At 40.8% G+C, this 19,738-nt stretch overlaps 1 protein-coding gene across 1 annotated transcript; it reads left to right on the forward strand.

Moving 5' to 3' along the window:
- Nucleotides 1-8,261: 8,261 nt before the first annotated feature.
- LOC116334387 (metalloreductase STEAP3) lies at nt 8,262-18,940 on the forward strand. Its single transcript, XM_031757801.2, has 6 exons — nt 8,262-8,367; nt 9,093-9,354; nt 11,765-12,031; nt 12,158-12,685; nt 13,514-13,678; nt 17,075-18,940. Exons 2-6 carry the CDS (start codon nt 9,133-9,135, stop codon nt 17,360-17,362), a joined length of 1,470 nt encoding a protein of 489 aa, XP_031613661.1. The 5' UTR covers nt 8,262-8,367; nt 9,093-9,132; the 3' UTR covers nt 17,363-18,940.
- The last annotated feature ends 798 nt before the right edge of the window (nt 18,941-19,738 follow it).

The raw sequence follows: 19,738 nt of genomic DNA on the forward strand, positions 1-19,738 counted from the left end.
ACCCACAGTAATAAATTTTCTCATATCACTCCCATGTTCAAATCCTTGCACTGGCTTCTGGTTGGGTACAGATATCAGTGTAAAATCCTCACTTTTACGTTTATGTCTTTACGATGTGAGGCCCCCACCTATATCACTGAGCTTCTTCAACCCTACTCTATTCCACAGACCTGCTGGAAAACAAAGGGGGATCGCACTTTCCCAACCCTTGCGCCAATACTGTGGAACAGTTTACGTCCCCCGCAACGCACCATCGACTTTGTGGCTTCTTTTGAAAAACAGCTTAAAACACATCTGTTTAGACAGGCATTTAGGTAATGTTCATGTGTAATATGTTGTTTTATTTGATATGCTTTTATATTCCCATGTGAAGCGCTTTGTAATAGCTTCCTGTCTTAAAAAGTGCTACATAAATACATTTTACTTACTTACTTATACTAAACCTAGTTTCTGCATATTCCAGCATATAAAATAAAATAAGTTTTTGTGTTTACAATAAAACAGCAAAAAATAAATAAAATCAAAGATACAGCGGTCCTGTCGCTCTGAAATCTGTTTTCACTTGTTTAGCAGGAGTGGGGAGGGTGGAGGTTTGACCAGTGCCGCAGTGGTCATGTCAGTGGGAGGATCCGAGGGTTTCTCTGTGAATCTCACAGTCCCGTGGCAGCGTGCTCGGTGCATGCTCAGATTTGAAGTTTAACTTTTTGCTGTAGAAAAAAGTTTTCTTCTCACGCAGAGTGTACAGCGAACGCTATGTCCGCGCTTTAAACGCTGCATGGTCGTACTCTCTCCCGCACTCCATATTATCCTACACACGTCTGTTGCTGCCACGCTCGTACGTCATTGTCATGGGACACTCTCACAAACAAAAATCACGGTTTAGTAACGCAGCGTGCTTATGGGAAAGTTACAGTAATCTAATTACATATTGTGCAACTTGAAAAAAGTAATCAGATTACAGTAAAGCATTACTTTTAAAGCTCTATTAGATATTGTGTTTTTATTACAGCATTAAAAAAGGAATTCAGAAAACTGCTAACGCCGTGTCTGAAGCTTTAATTAGCCTAAAAGTGTATTTGCTGCGAGTAAAATGTTGCAGCGTGTTACTGCAAATGTGCATGAGAAACCTGTAACTGAACCACAACAGGACAGCGAGGAGAACTGCAACATCAGCTCCTGTCTCAACGTGTGACCCCAATCCCCGATGAAGGGCACTAGAGACACCTCTGCCCCTGATGGCTCTGATAGAAGCGCCTTCCTGCCTGCAGCACTTTGACACTGAGGTCCTGTCAGATGTTAACATCGCATCGCTGTACCTGTCCACCTGCAGGCAAACTTTTTATGACCTTGCCTTTCGTCCCCTGCCACAATATTTCCCATCCAAGCCCTTTTGATTCATGATGAATTTTGCTTTGCTTTCATTCACTTAGCCACATAGACAAGGCAATTCGTAGGACTTGATATCATTTTTAACATTAGAATCCATAAAAAGAGTACTATTTTTTCCTTTAACAAATGTGTAAACAGACTACTGGATCAGAATACCCTGCATTCACCAGTAATCGATACATATTCACGAAATCTCAACATCATATACTTATATATATATTAAAGATATAAACAAACTAGAGGCCATAGCTGAGTGAGGGTGAGGGAGAAAGACTGTGTGTTTGTGTGTGGTGGCACTGATGCAGCACAGCGAGCCGCGGGGATTCAACCTTTTGCAAGTGGCAAAGGCAGACATGATGAAGTCATGTTGACAGTGCGTGTCCTGCGGTCAGGCAGCTTTTAAACACAGATTTGCTTTTGCTTTTCTCTTCTAATCCCAAGGCCAGTGTATCAAATACTCCGATTTAATAGCAATAGGGAAAATGTGAGGCGCCACTATCTAATATACTGTTACTACTCCTTCATCAAGCAGACCTGTCAGTTTGGGATGCGCCTCTAAAATTATTCTTATAATTGAGTCTCCAGCTACAGTAGCATTTCTGTAAGGCTGGAACATAGACTGTATATAAAGGATAGCCGTGGCTGGTGTGTCGCCACACATTAGCTGTGAAGATTCAAGCTGAGCGTTGTCGCCATGGGCTTCTCTGTGTTTTGTAAATGAACACGAAGAGCAGTCAGCAGACTTGAAACTGAGCATACTATGTGCTCAAAGCGTACCCCTGCATTATATTCCTAACATAAAAATAATGGTGTGTTCAACAAGACTAGCATGTAGTCACCAGGGCAGTGTTTATAGTGTTTTCCGGTGTGCTGTTCAACTGTGTGCTGTTAATGTTTAGTTGTTTACAATGATCTACAATCTACATCTTAAATGTCAGCACATAGGTGTTATAAACTGTCCTCACCCAGGAAACAACCCCTCATAATGCGTGCTGTTGTCTTCACCTTGAGTTGGGAGAGGACTTTACACCCTGGTATCCTAGAAAAGTGACATTTTCTAATACTTTAATGTTGAAAAAAGCTATTTTAACCCAAACTGCCATCTGTTTCTAACCTTTAGTTTAGGTGCCCACCTGTCAAAGAATGTAGGGCGAGGTAGACCCTGGAAGGGTTTCCAGTCTGTCACAGGGCTAATAAAACAGAGTGGAAATTTGGGCACGAATGTGCCAACCAATATGATTGTTAAGTTGGAGAACTTGTTGGGGTATTAACTGATTAGCACTAAACTGTACAGACTCGAATTTTGAGCTAACAGTGGCACAAAATGAAACGCTGAGAAATCACTGAAGTATAATCACTGTATTACACTCCGCCTGCTCATTTGCCATAACTGGCTCAGGAAGTGGGGCCCGGATAATGGGAACTGTTGCACTGGGAGTTGTTTAAATCTTATCTGCCTCAGCAAACTATGTAACATGTCATAGTGGTCAATTCTTTATCCAGAGCAGCTCTTTAGTTATATTCTGCCCCCAGCATGTCTCCTACTGTTATTTATCCTGATGATTCACTGTTGTATCTTTCTTTGTTTCTTTCCCTGAAGCTCCACATAATCCAGTACAACCTTACTGCAGTTACATAATCATCCCCCATTTCCAAAGGCTCCAAATGAATTGAACAAACTAATATGAGGACTGTTTTAATGCTTGGATGAAAACCCTTTGCAGTCAATTGAATGCCTGAAGTGCAGAATTCATGAACAAGACCAAATGCTGTGTTTCCCCCCTTGAGATGCTCTGCAGGGCCTTCACTTCAGCCTCCTTCAGCTGCTGCTTGTTTGTTGGTCTGAATTCAGTTTTGTTTTTAATAATTGAACAGCCTGTTCTATTGGATTGAGATCAGGTGTCTGATTTGGACATTGAGGAATATCCACTTTCTTTGCCCTTAACAATGTTGGATTGCTTTCGCAGTATGTTTTCATCATGCGTTTTTACTGTGAAATACTGTTTTCTCATCCCATCATTCTGTTACAAGTTAATCTTGGTTTCATCACTCCAAAGGCTTTTTTCTGAACCTGGCTGGCACTTTTACATATTTTTAAAATCTTATCTGGCCTTCCTGTTTCTGAGTGTTCCAGTGATTTGCACAGTGCTATGAACCCTCTATAGTTCCATTCATGAAGCATTGGTTGATTGTAGACTTTGACAGTGACAAAACTACCTCCACAAGTTTGTTATCAACTTGGTTCAACGATGTGAAGACGTTTTTAATCATGTAAGCAAATCTCTGCTTTGATCTTCTAGGTCTATTGATTTAGGTTTCTTCCTGTTAAATCGAAGTTTTTTTACAATGCAAAAGTGACTGTTGCTGTGAGTTGGTGCTATATAAATAAAATTCTATTAAATTGAACAGACTGATGATTTGGCCACTCTTAGAATTTTGCAATTTCTGATGGGAGGATGTGCATGTATGTGTGGCGTTGATATTTATTTGGACCTCAAGTTGAGAGTTTCAGTGAACAGCTACCATATGCAAGTTCAGCAAATTGGGCACTGTAAGTAAAAATCGATGTAATTCAAAAGCAGGTAAAGTAATACTATTTCTAAATTCCTGAATTGAATTTAAGTCTGCACCTAAATCACATCATGATTGCTTGATTTACAATCCACTGTAGTGGTGTGCAGACAATAAAAATACAAAAATGTGTCACTGTCAATAAACCTATGGACGTAACTGCATATATGGCACAAAAAGAAATGCATTTTTGGCTGGTCACTCCATTTCCTTGGCTCATGTGCAACCCTGCCCCTAAATGTATTATGTGAAAACTGATCATGCACAAGAGTTTAAACACTGTTTATAGAAATTACCTGTTTTGCAATGTAACAAACCAGGTATTAAGGGCTTTTCATGAAAAAAAATCATAATCGCACTTAAGTAATTGGCTTAACAATACTCATTTCTTCAGCACCAAAATACGCTTAAACTATCTAAAGCAGGGGTGTCAAACTCATTTTACATTTTGTTCTTTAGTGGGCCAAACCAGTGAAAGTCCCCTTTTTGTCAGTGTAAAGTTATTTAAATCCTCATTTAAACCCAAATTAAAATAATAAGAAAAAAACTGCAATTTCAGAGTGACATAAATGTTTTACAGTTGATAGTGAAAAAATAGGAAGTTTTCTATCATTTAGTTGTTTATCTCTTACATGATTAGTTGTTGTAGTATGAATAGCAACGGCAATGACAGAGGTCTGTATCAGCGGAGAAAGCTGTAAGTAAAATACACTTTAAACTGAAATTACAGTTATATACAGTTTAAAGTCCAATGTCTATGCTCTCCTTCATATACTCCTAAGCCATTTAGTGGGCCAGCTTGGCGTCTTTGACGGGCTGATTTTGCCCCCGGGCCTTACATTTGACACCCCTACTGTAAAGTAATGTTAAGATTTGCAGCTCTGTAGCCCTATCTGGTGTTTAAGTCTGACGTCGTTAGCCGTGTCTGGGCCCAAACTCCGCTGCAGGTCCCTTAGTCACACGATCACTGAGGCATCACTGAGAGTTAAAAACTGTCTAAATTCTTTCATCTGTAATAAAATGATCAGTGTTGCTGTGCTACCAGGTGTAACAATTAAGGTTAACATCCAGGCATCCATGAAAACCAAATTTATGAAATTTAACGGAGTTAAAAGTTAGCAGGGAGTTAGCTCGCTAGTTTCCATCTAAATATAATATAGCATGTTCTGACTGAGAGATTTCCGAAACAAATTAAGACGTACAGCTCTGCTATCACTTCCAACATAAATGAAGACAGGAAAGTAAACAGCAGTGACATTTGTAGGGTTATTGAAGTTGGGCTAGCTGGTATATAATGATGTGCTACGTGGTCGCCAGCGACACAGCTATGTAATAGGGGTAATAAAAACCGAGAGAAGCCGACCGTGATCACCAGAGATGGGCAGTAACGCGTTATTTGTAACGCGTTACTGTAATCCGATTACTTTTTTTCAAGTAACGAGTAATGTAAGGGATTACCATTGCAAAAACGGTAATTATATTACCGTTACTTTCCCGTAGGAACGCTGCGTTACTGCGTTACTAAAACCGTGAGTTTTTTGCGAGAATGTCTCATGACAGTGACGTAAGCGAGTGCGACGTTCGTGACAACAGCTGTCTGCAGATCAACAATGGATAATATATCAAGTACGGGAGAGAGTTTGAGCGTGCAGCGTTTAAAGCGTGGAAGTACTGACCTTACTTTGAGTTTGATTCCATCAAAAGTGACAAAAACATTAGCGTCCGTTGTGCGTGGGAAGAAAACTTCTTTTTACAGCGAAAAAAACCCCTAAACTTCCAAGCAAGCAGCGAGTGAAAAAGTAATCAGTAACTAATTACTGATTACTTCCCCCCAAAAAGTAATCCCATTACTTTACTGATTACTTATTTTCAAAAGTAATTAATTACTTAGTTGCTTAGTTACTTTTTAAAAACACAATTTACAGCCTGAATAGGTGATAAAGCGATAGATCTTTCAGCCCAATTCTACTTTTTCTGCATAATCCATCATACAAAATGTAATCAAATGGAAAACTCTCTTTTTAAAACTTGTTTTATTAGTTTTAATCTTTTAACTTTGTGCATCAAGCAAAAATTAAATTATATGCAACATTCTCTGACTGGAAGAAATTTGTTTAACATTTAAACCTATTTTCTGCACATTCCAGCACATAAAATAAAATATTTTTTTGTGTTTACACTCACTCTTTCAAATAGATGCAAGTAAAACACACAAAGTCAAAGGCTAGTTGCTCTATTTTCACCTGTAAAGCAGGACTGGGGTAGGCGGAGGTTTACCCTGGTGCAGGTGTGCCGCAGCGGTCAGTGGAAGAATCCGCGAGTTTCTCTATGAATTTCCTATTACAGTCGTAGCGCACTCGCTGCTTGCTTGGAAGTTTAGGGGTTTTTTTCGCTGTAAAAAGAAGTTTTCTTCCCATAAATTTGGTTTTCATGGATGCCTGGATGTTAACCTTAATTGTTACACCTGGTAGCACAGCAACACTGATCATTTTATTACAGATGAAAGAATTTAGACAGTTTTTAACTCTCAGTGATGCCTCAGTGATCGTGTGACTAAGGGACCTGCAGCGGAGTTTGGGCCCAGACACGGCTAACGACGTCAGACTTAAACACCAGATAGGGCTACAGAGCTGCAAATCTTAACATTACTTTACAGTAGGGGTGTCAAATGTAAGGCCCGGGGGCAAAATCAGCCCGTCAAAGACGCCAAGCTGGCCCACTAAATGGCTTAGGAATATATGAAGGAGAGCATAGACATTGGACTTTAAACTGTATATAACTGTAATTTCAGTTTAAAGTGTATTTTACTTACAGCTTTCTCCGCTGATACAGACCTCTGTCATTGCCGTTGCTATTCATACTACAACAACTAATCATGTAAGAGATAAACAACTAAATGATAGAAAACTTCCTATTTTTTCACTATCAACTGTAAAACATTTATGTCACTCTGAAATTGCAGTTTTTTTCTTATTATTTTAATTTGGGTTTAAATGAGGATTTAAATAACTTTACACTGACAAAAAGGGGACTTTCACTGGTTTGGCCCACTAAAGAACAAAATGTAAAATGAGTTTGACACCCCTGCTTTAGATAGTTTAAGCGTATTTTGGTGCTGAAGAAATGAGTATTGTTAAGCCAATTACTTAAGTGCGATTATGATTTTTTTTTCATGAAAAGCCCTTAATACCTGGTTTGTTACATTGCAAAACAGGTAATTTCTATAAACAGTGTTTAAACTCTTGTGCATGATCAGTTTTCACATAATACATTTAGGGGCAGGGTTGCACATGAGCCAAGGAAATGGAGTGACCAGCCAAAAATGCATTTCTTTTTGTGCCATATATGCAGTTACGTCCATAGGTTTATTGACAGTGACACATTTTTGTATTTTATTGTCTGCACACCACTACAGTGGATTGTAAATCAAGCAATCATGATGTGATTTAGGTGCAGACTTAAATTCAATTCAGGAATTTAGAAATAGTATTACTTTACCTGCTTTTGAATTACATCGATTTTTACTTACAGTGCCCAATTTGCTGAACTTGCATATGGTAGCTGTTCACTGAAACTCTCAACTTGAGGTCCAAATAAATATCAACGCCACACATACATGCACATCCTCCCATCAGAAATTGCAAAATTCTAAGAGTGGCCAAATCATCAGTCTGTTCAATTTAATAGAATTTTATTTATATAGCACCAACTCACAGCAACAGTCACTTTTGCATTGTAAAAAAACTTCGATTTAACAGGAAGAAACCTAAATCAATAGACCTAGAAGATCAAAGCAGAGATTGGAGCAGAAGGGCAAAAGCTCGCTTGATCTTGATTTTCAGTATGAATACAGACCGTGAAAGCGGGGCCTCACGATCCTTCTGACTTTTTGGGTTTTAAGCAGGAGGTGTCAGAAAAGTTACAGCCTTATTAAACGCAGAGTAGTTCTGGCCCGGAAGCAGGGTTCATACATCATCACTTAAAGACCCGATAGCAGTAATCTGGGGGCACCAGAAGAATATATTGTATTCCAGTGGGGGTGGTGCCAGCCCATGCACACACCCCCTCTGGACCCGCCCCTATTAAGGATTAACTTTTCATTTCTCAAACGTCATAATTAAGAGAAAAACGCATAAGTTTTCCTATTAATTATGGAAATGGAGTAACAGCCACTTTGTCTTTACTGTGTGCAGTGCTCAGGCTTAATGCGGTGTTAAGCCGCCCCTTTAAGTGCCGAAATCACACGTAAATATCGTGGAGCCCGTTACGCTGCTTTATCTCGCTTACACACGTGGGGGCGTGGCTTTAACGCCCGCGTCATCTTATCAGGAAGGAAGGCTGCAGTTTACAGAAAGCGCTTTGGAAGCGTGGAGCCTGAACACCTACACGCGAGTAAACAGTGTGCCTGTAAGTATTCACAGACGATGTATTATGTCAGACAAGCTGTTATTTTACCAAAATGCTCCTCTTCGTTTTGCCTGCGTTGTCTTGTTTAACTTTTTTCGGAGGCAAAGTTTTCCCGAGTTGACTCAAGGGCATCAAGCAAAGTAGCTTTCAATCCGCTTTTACGTTTTCATGCCAGAGTCTGTGTGGATTTCAGTCTGTTTAAGTTCGTATCGTACTCCGAACCACTTTTAGCAAAAGATACAACATTAACCGAGACAGCCTCTGAAGTATGAGCGTTTTAAAATAAATTCGGCACGTATCACTGTGAATATTAAATGATTATTAAAGTGCTTCAAAGTGTGTTTTCTCGAATCCTTCCGCGTGAGATAATCCCATCAAACGGGGCAAACGTGTTTCAGTAAAGTTGAAATAATTAAAGTGAAAGCGTCCTGGGTTAAATGTGTATGATTGTTATGGTTTTTTTAATTGTTTTTTTTTTAGTCAGCGTGTCCAGGAGTAGCAGCAAAATTAGTAGTTGCTATATTTGGGCTGCCATAATATCCATTTACGCTATTATTGGACAGTAACTTTGCTTTGATAGTGCAGAGTTGTGGATCTAGGACATGCCAGCTGAGATTCACAGATAATGGGTATTAGACGTCTGTGCTCTGCAATGGTCCAGCTAGAAAGCTACCGTCAAATTCAACCTGTTGTACCTCTGTTATTAAGATTCATGTTTGTTTTAGGTCTCATCTGCTGCTCTCTCTGCTGGTTTGTCAGTGCACTATGCCTGATGATATGGCGAGGCCTTTAATTCGAGAAAGAGCCGGGGGCTCCAGACACCTTGAAGCCTCCATGCTGGAGCCCAGCACCCTGGTGATTGGCATCCTGGGCACCGGCGACTTCTCCCGCTCTCTGGCCAGAAGGCTGGTGGCCTCAGGCTATCAGGTTGTGGTGGGCAGCCGAACCCCTGCGCGCTCAGCGGCTCTGTTCCCCGAAGAGTCAGAGGTGACATATGCAGCGACACTGACACTCACGTTCACACTCGCAGTGTAATTGGTGTTTTTGTTTCCGTCCCTCTGGTGGTAATTATACATTCCTTTGACTTTTCCCGCAGCAGTGATAATGGATGTTGTTGCTATACCTCATAAACATAGCTACTAGATAATCTCAGCTGATTGAGAGAAGAAGATGAGAGTCAGCTGCGGTATGGGAGGAGCATACAGCAGTTAATCCATCACTTTTCACCAGTCAGCCTGCACCACAATGCATTTGCACCACAAGATGACTTCTCGTCAGCCCCTGATTAAGTTCCCATCTGCAGCTTGAATCATTTATTTTAAGGTTTCTTTATCACAAGCATACAAATATGGATGAGGAACAGAAAGTGCTATTGTTATGTTTTTCACATGCTGTTACAATGGCTTATATCAAATACGTTCAAGTAATCCCTCTCAGGCAACAGCTTTAATTTAAGTCTTCTCTCAAGGCTCAGTTTAACACAGTTGTCTTTACTCTTATGGGATGTCAGTGACTCTGGCAGTCAGCGTAGAAATCCCCACTTAGCTGCTGTTAAAATCCCTCTGTTAGTGAAGGGCAGCCAATCAGAAAAAGGCTGGCTTAAATTGAGCTGAAAGGCTGCACCAAGGTCCAATATAATTTCAGTTCAGTTTTATTTATATAGCATCAAAACACAACAGTCACTTTAAGGCGCAAGAGCATACAATAACTGAAAGAAAACCTGAAGAATCAGATGATCCCCAATGAGCAGGTGCTTTGGAGACAGTGGGAAGTAAAAACTCCCTTTTAACAGGAAGAAACCTTTGCAGGTACCAGGCTCAGGGAGGGGCAGCTATCTAAATAAGGATTATTGTGAACTCTGGTTCATCCAAATCCCCTCCAGTGGATTACAAGAGTAAACATAAGTAGCTGAAAGTCACCACATGATCATTTTAAATGAAAGTGGCAAGGGCTAGGCATTTTCTTATCATTCGTTTTGCTAATTTAGTGTTAGTGCCTGCTAGAATTCATGCTCAGTAATCAACCTGTCTTTTATAGGATCTGGAAGTTAGAGTTGGGCTATGTTGTAAACTTTATTGTTGCTCTGCCAAAAAATTGCTGACTAAAATCCGTAAGATGGCACGAGTTATGGTCTCATGTCAATGTCCGGTCACACACACTATCTGACCAGATCCACTTCCACTACTGTCACCAGTGTGGAGCCTTTACCAGTGTGCTTTCAGCTCAGTATAGGCACCTGGAACCCACAGGAAAAAAAAAATTTAAGGGTCAAATTTTCTTTGGAGTCAAGCCATGTGATGAAATGTGTAACAGCTGAATAACCTTTAACGGAAATGGGAAATAGGTGCAGCGTATTGTATTATCACCTTTATTCTTCAACACACCCTGACCTCGCTTACACAGGTTTCTTGTCATTTGTTTAAATAGTCTTCTTTAAGGACTTTCAAAGCTCTTCTTTGGATATTGGCTACCTTTTCATCTGTTCTCTGTCAAGGTGATCCCACACTGCTTCAATAATGTTGAGGTCTGGGGAGGATACGCCATGATTGTCATAGACTTTATTGTTGCACTGCCAAAAATGGCACTGACTAAAATTACAATAGAGCCCATTAGCCATGGTCTCGTGTCACCGTTTGGGTGAGACACGAGACCATGACTGATAGTGTTCAATTGTATGTTCCTCTTTTCAAGCATTCTTTAGCACTGTGTTTAGGATCATTGCTGGCAAATGAAGTTGTTGCCATTCAGATGCTTTTTAGATGGAGCTAATGCTCAACTTCTTTATATTCATAATGTCATTGATTTTGTCAAACCAGTGTCCACAGAAAGGGTTTGATAGACATTCAGAAAATCTGGAGAACTCTTGCTTAAGACTGCTTTTAATAACTACAAGAAGGTCTGGCTCATTGGTGGAAGAGTTTTAAACAGAACCGTAATATCATATGTTATTACTTCCTGTTTATTCATTTGGAAGCTGCAAGAGAGGACTTCCTGGCTTATTTGAGTTTGAAATTCAGATAATCCCAATATAGTTTTTTTTTTTTTTTTTTTTTTTGGCTCTCTTCCATGGTTGTTTTCAGTAAACATAGTTTGTGGTTAATGGGAACTGTGCAAAGCATTCGACTGAGACTGACAGCGACGAGCTACAGGGTTTTAATTCAAACATACAATTTATGTGTCACGTTCAGAGGTGTGTTTTTAGAGCCAAATATGTACTAGGAGATGCTTAGCTTAGTGTAAATACTGTAAGCAGAGGTCTATGCTATGCTACGTTTTACTAATATTTGACCAGGCTGTATTTAACAATACTGGGAAATCTACTAATGAAACAAGCTAAATATAAGGGAAAGTTTTGATATCTATATCGAGTGTGGATGTTTCTGTCTTTGTCCATCAGGTGACCTCGCAGATGGAGGCTGCAAACCAAGCAGACTTGGTCTTTGTTGCCGTGTACCCTGAGCACCACTCTACATTGGTCCAGCTGAAGCCAGCACTTGCTGGAAAGACCCTCGTGGATGTCAGCAACGGTTTGCAAATCAAGCAAGAAGGGCCTTCCAATGCCCAACAGCTGGCTGATCTATTTCCTGAGAGTTATGTGGTCAAGGGGTTTAATACCATATCAGCCTGGACGCTACAGGCAGGACCACGGGATGGGAGCAGACAGGTAGGGGACGTCATCACCACTCTAAGACTATTCGCATTCACGGAGGTCTGGTGGTAAATGCGGTTTCAAATGAAATCGGTTTCTAGTCTCTAAACTTCTTTGTCTTTACGTCGTCTTTTTCTCCAGGTTTTCCTCTGCAGTGACGATCAAAACGCCAAGAGCTCGGTGATGCAGCTTTGCCGCAGGATGGGCTTCATCCCTGTTGACATGGGCCTCCTCTCCTCTTCACTAGAGATCGAAAACCTCCCGCTGTACCTGTTTCCATCTTGGCGCACCCCCATCATCTGCGCTCTGGCCCTCTTTGTCTTCTTCTACCTGTATAACTCCGTCCGTGATGTCTTGTATCCCTACGTGACGTCGAAGAAGAACAATTTATACAAGTTGCCCATTGAGATTGTGAATGTCACTTTCCCATGTGTAGCCTTGGTGATGTTAGCACTGGTCTACCTGCCCGGTTTGATTGCCGCCTTCCTCCAGCTGTGGTGGGGCACCAAGTACAACCGCTTTCCTAACTGGCTGGACCATTGGTTGATCCAAAGGAAGCAGTTTGGGCTGTGCAGCTTCCTGTGCGCAGTTCTACATGCGATTTATAGCCTGTGTCTTCCCATGAGGAAGTCCGCCCGCTTCCAGCTGATCAACAAGGCCTTTGAACAGGTTAGACGAAGAAGAAGAAGAGAGGTGTCGGTTCAGACGTTCCATGAGTCTAACAAACAGGACAGAATAAATATAATATACATATATATACAGAATAAATATACAGTCTGTAATTACATTTTCCAACAAACTGATGTATTCTGGTAAACTTATATTTAATCCGTTAAAATACATAGCAGTGGGCTTGCGGTTTGTGGAAGCAACAATGTTCCCCCATCATATTTGAATACAATGTCCAGGAAGGACGTCTCCCTTTGTGCTGGTCTCTAGTCAAATATGCTGAAGGCAGAGGAGAAGGGAACTCATAGGTGTTTTTGTGCTGAAGAGGGGACGTTTAAATTTGTGTCTGCACCTTACATCAGGCCTATGCTGTATTGTTGGACGAGGAGTCCTCTTCACCAAAGAAATGAAAATGCAAAAGAAGAGACACCATCTGCATCTTAATAAGATGTAATCTTCCTCGTAGCCTTAAGCTTCATCTCCTGAACTAAAGTCAGGGCTCTAACACACGAAACATTCATAAACACCCTTATTTATTTATAATAACAGATAGTCATTGGTTACTCAGTTATTATCTGCCCAGGTAGGCTGGTTGTTCTGTTTGTGGCAAATGGGGAAGTTACAAAGCGCCCCCTGATGGACAAACTGTCCAACATCAGCAATCAGAACATGATTGAAGGGTGTTTGTACCGTCCTTTTAAGTGCTTTTCTTCAACACTTCTTTAGCACTCAAGAGTTAAAGGATCTGAAAAGGCAGTTTCACATTTTTGTCATGTTGCTGTTACCCTTGCATTGACTGCATGTCTATCATCGTTGCTTGTTACGCAGGTGCAGACTGGCCGCTCAGATTCGTGGGTTGAGGAGGAAGTTTGGAGGATGGAGCTGTACCTGTCCGTGGGCATCATGGCTCTCGGGCTGCTCTCTCTGCTGGCTGTCACCTCGCTGCCCTCAGTGGCCAACACTGTCAACTGGAGGGAGTTCACCTTCGTTCAGGTACGCACCCACACATACTTCAGCCAGATACTTCATGCTAGCATGTGCTGTCAAATGTTTTTTGTTCTCCGTGCTTGTAGGCTGATGGTCAAAGACGTTGGAGACAGGCAGGACGTTTGAGTCGCACGCATACGAGCAGACATGCGTCACTCTGATGTGCAGACAAATGCACGCTGTGTCTCTTACACCACATAGTGAATGTGTGGCAGTAAGACACATATACAAACACTGACTCTTAGTGTTTGCAGTCCCGCAGCTGCCCCAGATTTGCTGTTAAACTTGTGCTGTGACAAAGCCGTTAGGAGGGTTGTGACTCAGTTTGTACACACACTTCCTCCTCTCCTCTCCTTAACCCCCCAATGGCCTCCAGTTTTCCAGGACTTGAAGTCTGTTTGTGCCACTTTCCCATTTCATCTTCCCTTAATTCAGTGGCCTTCAGATTAGTCACATGTCAACAGTTTGTGTGATGAAAGCACTTCTGGACTTGTTGTGAGCAGCATAGGTGCAGGATTTGTTTGTTTTTGTGTGCTTTTTTTTCCCCCCCCTTTAAAAAAAAAAAAAAAATGCATAAACACTGTCAGAGCTAGCAGCTGTCAAAGTATCCAGAACCCTGTTTTTGGGGTCTTTTTTTAGTTTCTGCTTCAGGGTGGGCGCTCTCAGACAGTTAAGGAACCTTTGAGTGATCCAGGTGTTTCATTTATATAGATCTGAGCAGCTCAAGTGACTGGTAGTGTTTGTTTGGTTTTTTTTTTTTAAAGTCAGTACAAAGATGAGTGGTGTAAGCAACGGTTAGCTCTAAAAATGGAACAAAACATAGTGAAATCAATAGGCAAGTCCAGACTGTATTACATGTCTATACAAGCAGTGCAGTGCAAGCTCAAAATAGAAAGAGTTGAAACAGGATTAAAAAGACAGTAAAAGACCACAGCAGCTGTGTTTCTGAAGAGCTACACTGACTCAGCTCTGCTATTCTGTCTTTGCTGCATTAATAGACACACGCACATACAAATCTCAACAAACCAACAAACCAGTGCTACTTCCTCCATCTAGTTTTTGTGGTGGCATTGAGTTGCTATTTCAGTTATCAGCTGGCTAATATTTTAGGTGCTTTAGATGTAAAGTACTCTGAGTACTCAGGTAGAGCAGAAACATGCTATATGTAAACCAGTCCATTTATAAGTTGCTACCCAGGCATATGCAAATTGCTAAGCCCAATGTGTGACCCACCTGCCACTGGGACACTAACTTCAATATAAGAGCAGTAAATTTAGGTCATAGTAATGAGTAATATCTCAGGCTAACCACCTCCTATTACCAGTTTAAATTCTCTTTTTTTAATAAATAAACGTATATAAATATGTAACCTGCCAAGGGATTGCAGATGCAAATTAGTTTTAAGATAACAGTGTTACAATGCATCATGGCAGCCTTTATGTTAATATTGCACTTTGTTCTTTTTCAAATAAAACAAAAAAACAAACAAATAAATCTGTGCGTAAGTAATTTCAAACTGACTTCCAGTCCCGATCAAAAGTTTAAGAGCACTTGAAAAATGGCAAAAAATCATATTTTGCATGGTTGAATCTTAACAAGGTTCCAAGTAGCGCTTCAACATGCAACAAGAAGAAATGGGAGTGATACAAAACATATATTTGAGCATGCAATTTATTGAAAACATCTTTTGATCGGGACTGTTTGTTATTAATGTGGCTTGCCTGCAGTACCGTTACAGTCCACCAGGGCTGGCCACTCTTTAGGAATCACTGTTTTAGGTGACACGAATGCAAAAACAAAAATGTTCTGGGTTTAAAAATAATGTGTTTTTTATGGTTTATTTTTTAGTATGTGTGTTTAAGCAAAACTGGTACACCGGTTCCATAAAAAGGCTTTCTTTGGAAGCAAACGAAGCAGAATGATCCACCCTGACCTGCACCTTTCCATAAATTTATCATAGCTTTTAGCAGTGAGGATAAACTCAAGCAAACTTTGAAGTTTTTAAATCATTAGGAAAAACTGCCCCACCAGCCATCAGACTGGACTGCAGTAAGTACTGCAGGATGTCACATGATCTAAATAGAAAATTATTCATCTCTTGCCATTGCAGCTCACTTGGTGTTTAATTCACCTTGAGCTGAGCTGACTACAAGAGCACTAGGAGAGCACTGTTTCTGTTGGTGAACCTGTGGAAGGATTGATAGCAGAAACCTGCAGCTGCCTTTGGCTGTTGGCTTTGGCTCTCTGACGACCCCCCCACCCTCCCGTCTGCCCTTGCACGATGAGTTTTACGGTCAAAAACAGCCTCTAGTCTCAGACTAACCCTAACTGCTACATGAGTCTTCGTCGCCGACCATCCCACCGCTCTTTTTCTTTTATTTATTTGCTTTTGATTTGAATTACATTTAAATTTCAGGGATATCCCTTGTAAAAAGTTTCAGCCTCAATAAATATTATGTTTTTTGCAACTAAATAGGTTCACTGGCAACAGGTCAGCAACATGAGTGCGTCTAAAAACAGCTTATTAGAAGTAAAGGTTGGCAGAGTGTCATTAATCTGCAAAAAAACTGCATCTACGAATTGTGGAACAATTTCAGAATAATGTCCTTTAACATAAATTTATGAAGTCCTTGAATATCTCTTCATCTACAGAATCTCTGTATGCGAGGGACAAATCAGTTATTAATGCCTGTGATCCTTGGGCCCTTGGGAGGCACTGCAATAAAAACAGACATGAGTCTGTCATTGAAATGAATGCATGAGCTCAGAAACACTTTAAAGCTTTGTCAAACAAAGAGGAACTCGTATGTTAACATGATTCAGAAATGCTGCCGCTGTCTCAGGACCTAAGCTCTTTTATACAAAGCAGAACTGCCCGGCTTTTTATCAGCGCTCGGTTCAAAAGCCTGCATGACTGATGGTACGGCAGTGTTTCGGTGCCTATTTAATTGGCAGCTTGGACGTCTGTAAAGGCACCATGAATGCTGAAAGGTATATACAGTATATACCTTTAAAAGGTATACACAAATGTTCAATTCAAGTTTATTTATATAGCACCAAATCACAACATTTGCTTCAAGGCGCTTTATATTAAACTGTAAAGACCTGCAATAACAGAGAGAAAACAGCAACAGTCAGACAACCACCATATAAGCAAGCAGCTGGCAACATTGGGGAGGAAAAACTCCCCTTTGACAGGAAGAAACTTCCAGTAGAACCAGTGGAATTCGCTTAAAAAGTGTGCTAACTAAAATATAGCTCATTTTTAAATCTATGGATAGAAACAACGATTTTAATATTGCATTTTTTTTAATCGTGAACACAAGGAAGCTAAAAAATGCAATCAGTGTTGTAAGATTTTATTAAAGGTATTAATTAAGCCCTTTATTCTGCTTCCTGCAGTCCACACTCGGCTACTGCGCCTTATCCATGGCTACCCTCCACACCCTCATCTTCGGCTGGAACCGCGCCTTCCTCTCGGCCCAGTACCACTTCTACATGCCTCCCACCTTCCTCCTGGTCCTCATTCTCCCCCTCGCGGTGCTGCTGGGCCGCCTGGCCCTCTTCCTGCCCTGCGTGGGCCACCGGCTCAGGCAGATCCGCCGCGGCTGGGAGAAGAGCCGGCACATCCGCTTCATCCTGCCAGACGACGACTGCCGCAACGGGCTGGAGAATGTCAGCAATGTGTGAGAAGCACCGTTTTCAGCGGCGTGCATGGAAAACCCAGACTCATGAATATAAAGCACATAGAGGATAAAAGATTTATACACTCTTTGAGCACTTTGGAGGATCATCTCTGGCCTTTCGAGGGGGTTCAGAGAGGATCCTCTTCAACAATTAGCTGGAAGACTCTTTGAGATTTTTAGAGCGGTGGTGCCACCTTTACTGCTCGATGCATTGGTAGTTAGACTACTTAGTTAACGTTTAAAGTATTTTATTGATCTCTTTGTTTTCTGTCAATCCAAAACTAAAGAGCAGTATTCATGCAATCAAAACAGCCTCTGTAACCTTGCAGCTCATAGTTGAGCTTAAATGGGGTTTACTGTGAGCATCAGAAGTACGCTCGGCTTTCCTCACGCTGTCTGCGTTCCTCTCTAGGAGTATTTTGTGCTGTACAGATCTGTTTCTATTTGAAGTCATTTGAAGGTTTTCTTTTCTGATTTCTCCTTTTCTTCCCTTCACTGTGATCAGCACTGTGTTAAAACTATTTGTTTTGGGAAAGGCGTATCTTAAAGAAAAACAGACTCCTTCCCAGAGTTGACACTATGTTTGGAATCCTCTCCTTTACAGAGAAACACTGCAACAGTAAAATATTAAACTATAATATTTAAACACTGAATATCATCATAGATCACTATTTTTCACAATATTTGACACGAGTGCACACGTTTGAATTAAGCCATTTTCTCAAACGGATCAGCTGCCTGCCTTGTCGTAACTTAGAGGTGCTAACTGCTCTCATTTTCCAGATCGATGCACGTAGATGCAGCATCCAGGCCGGCGAGATGCACGTCTGCTGCTGCCATCTCGCTCAGGGGAATCTCACCACGGCCTCTGACTTATTCTGATGTAAAATGTCAGATGTTTCTGCTGCTTTTTTTTTCTCCCACTCTGATGAAGTAAACACCAACACAGGCAGTAATATTTCACAGTTAAGAAGCTGTGTTACAATATTTTACTGTTAGGAGTTGGATAAATCTAAATAAGAAATTATTTATTTAAGCTCACTTCATGTCAGGTGACAGTCCTGACTCTAAATTAAGGTACGGCAGGCTTATATTGGGTAAAGTAAGAGCCCATAGTTTAAATGTAACTAAGCATCATGTGACATTAATACTTGTTACACACCAAACTGATTGAAAATAGTTTGAAAACTCAGATTCATGTTCATTTTAAGTGGATATATCTGCATGTAGAAACGAATGCAATTTCAGGTGTAATGCTCTGTTAGGAAGCGTGGCACAAAATGAAGAAGTCTTTCTCATGTTCTAAATAATCTGTCATACGGAGAAGGCGGAGCGGAAAAATAAAAACGGATTAAAAAGGAAGTTTTGACTCTTTAACCAACTTAAACACTTTTTCTTCATTAAAAAACTCCCCAAAACAACACCCTTGTACATCAGCCCTACGTGCACTCTCATTTTTCTGCTCTTGCCAGAGATTTTCATTTATATGCTGGATGTGTTAAGTCTGTGTCTGTCGTTGTGACAACATGATGATTTCAAGTGTTAATTTATAAAACCTGGAATAAAGTTTTCTATAACAGAGCGTGCTTTCACATTTCTGGTGTTTGTCGTTGTTTTTGGGGTTCTTCAGATTAGATTAACTTCTGGATTCAAATAAACCATCTTCATGGTTTAAATATTACACTTAATGCCACCAAATCTGCACGCGCGCGCACACACACACACACACACACACACACACACAAGGCCGAACATGTGATTTTGTGTTTGCTGCCATCTTGTGGTGACTTTTTCTATTGTCTTGCACGACTTCTCCTTTGGATGTTTTTTCCACCCACTTCATGGCCTCCACAGTCAACAGATCCCAGTCCAGTAGAGCATGTTTGGGATGTGGTGGAAAGGGAGAGTCATGTCATGAACAACCAGTCGACAAAGTAATGTTTTCAGCTCCTTGTTGAATCTGTGCCACAAAGAATCAAGCCAGTGCTGACGGCAACAGAGAGTCTAACCATGTAACAGCAAACTGTACCTAATAAAGTGGCCAGGTACAGAGTTTCTATGTGTGTTTATATGACAGAGACGGAAACGTGTGTTTACCTTCCTGCCGTCATAACTAAAATATGCTTTTAAATTCACATTTCCTGCTGATGAAGCTGGAGCGCCACAACTGGTTTGTTCACCAGGACTGACTGGAAAAAGCGCACATAGATTAATATGTGCGTGCTGCCCTCTTGTGGTGACTTTTTCTACTGTCACACAAAACCACTCCCTTGACATGTAACGATTAGATCTTTTGCAGGAAAATTTGTAAGTATAATATATATAGGTTTGCTATAGTGGGTGTAAAATATCTCACAGATTCATACTGGAGAGTAGATGT

This window comes from Oreochromis aureus, linkage group 23, assembly GCF_013358895.1.
Source record: "Oreochromis aureus strain Israel breed Guangdong linkage group 23, ZZ_aureus, whole genome shotgun sequence".
Classification (NCBI taxonomy): domain Eukaryota; kingdom Metazoa; phylum Chordata; class Actinopteri; order Cichliformes; family Cichlidae; genus Oreochromis; species Oreochromis aureus.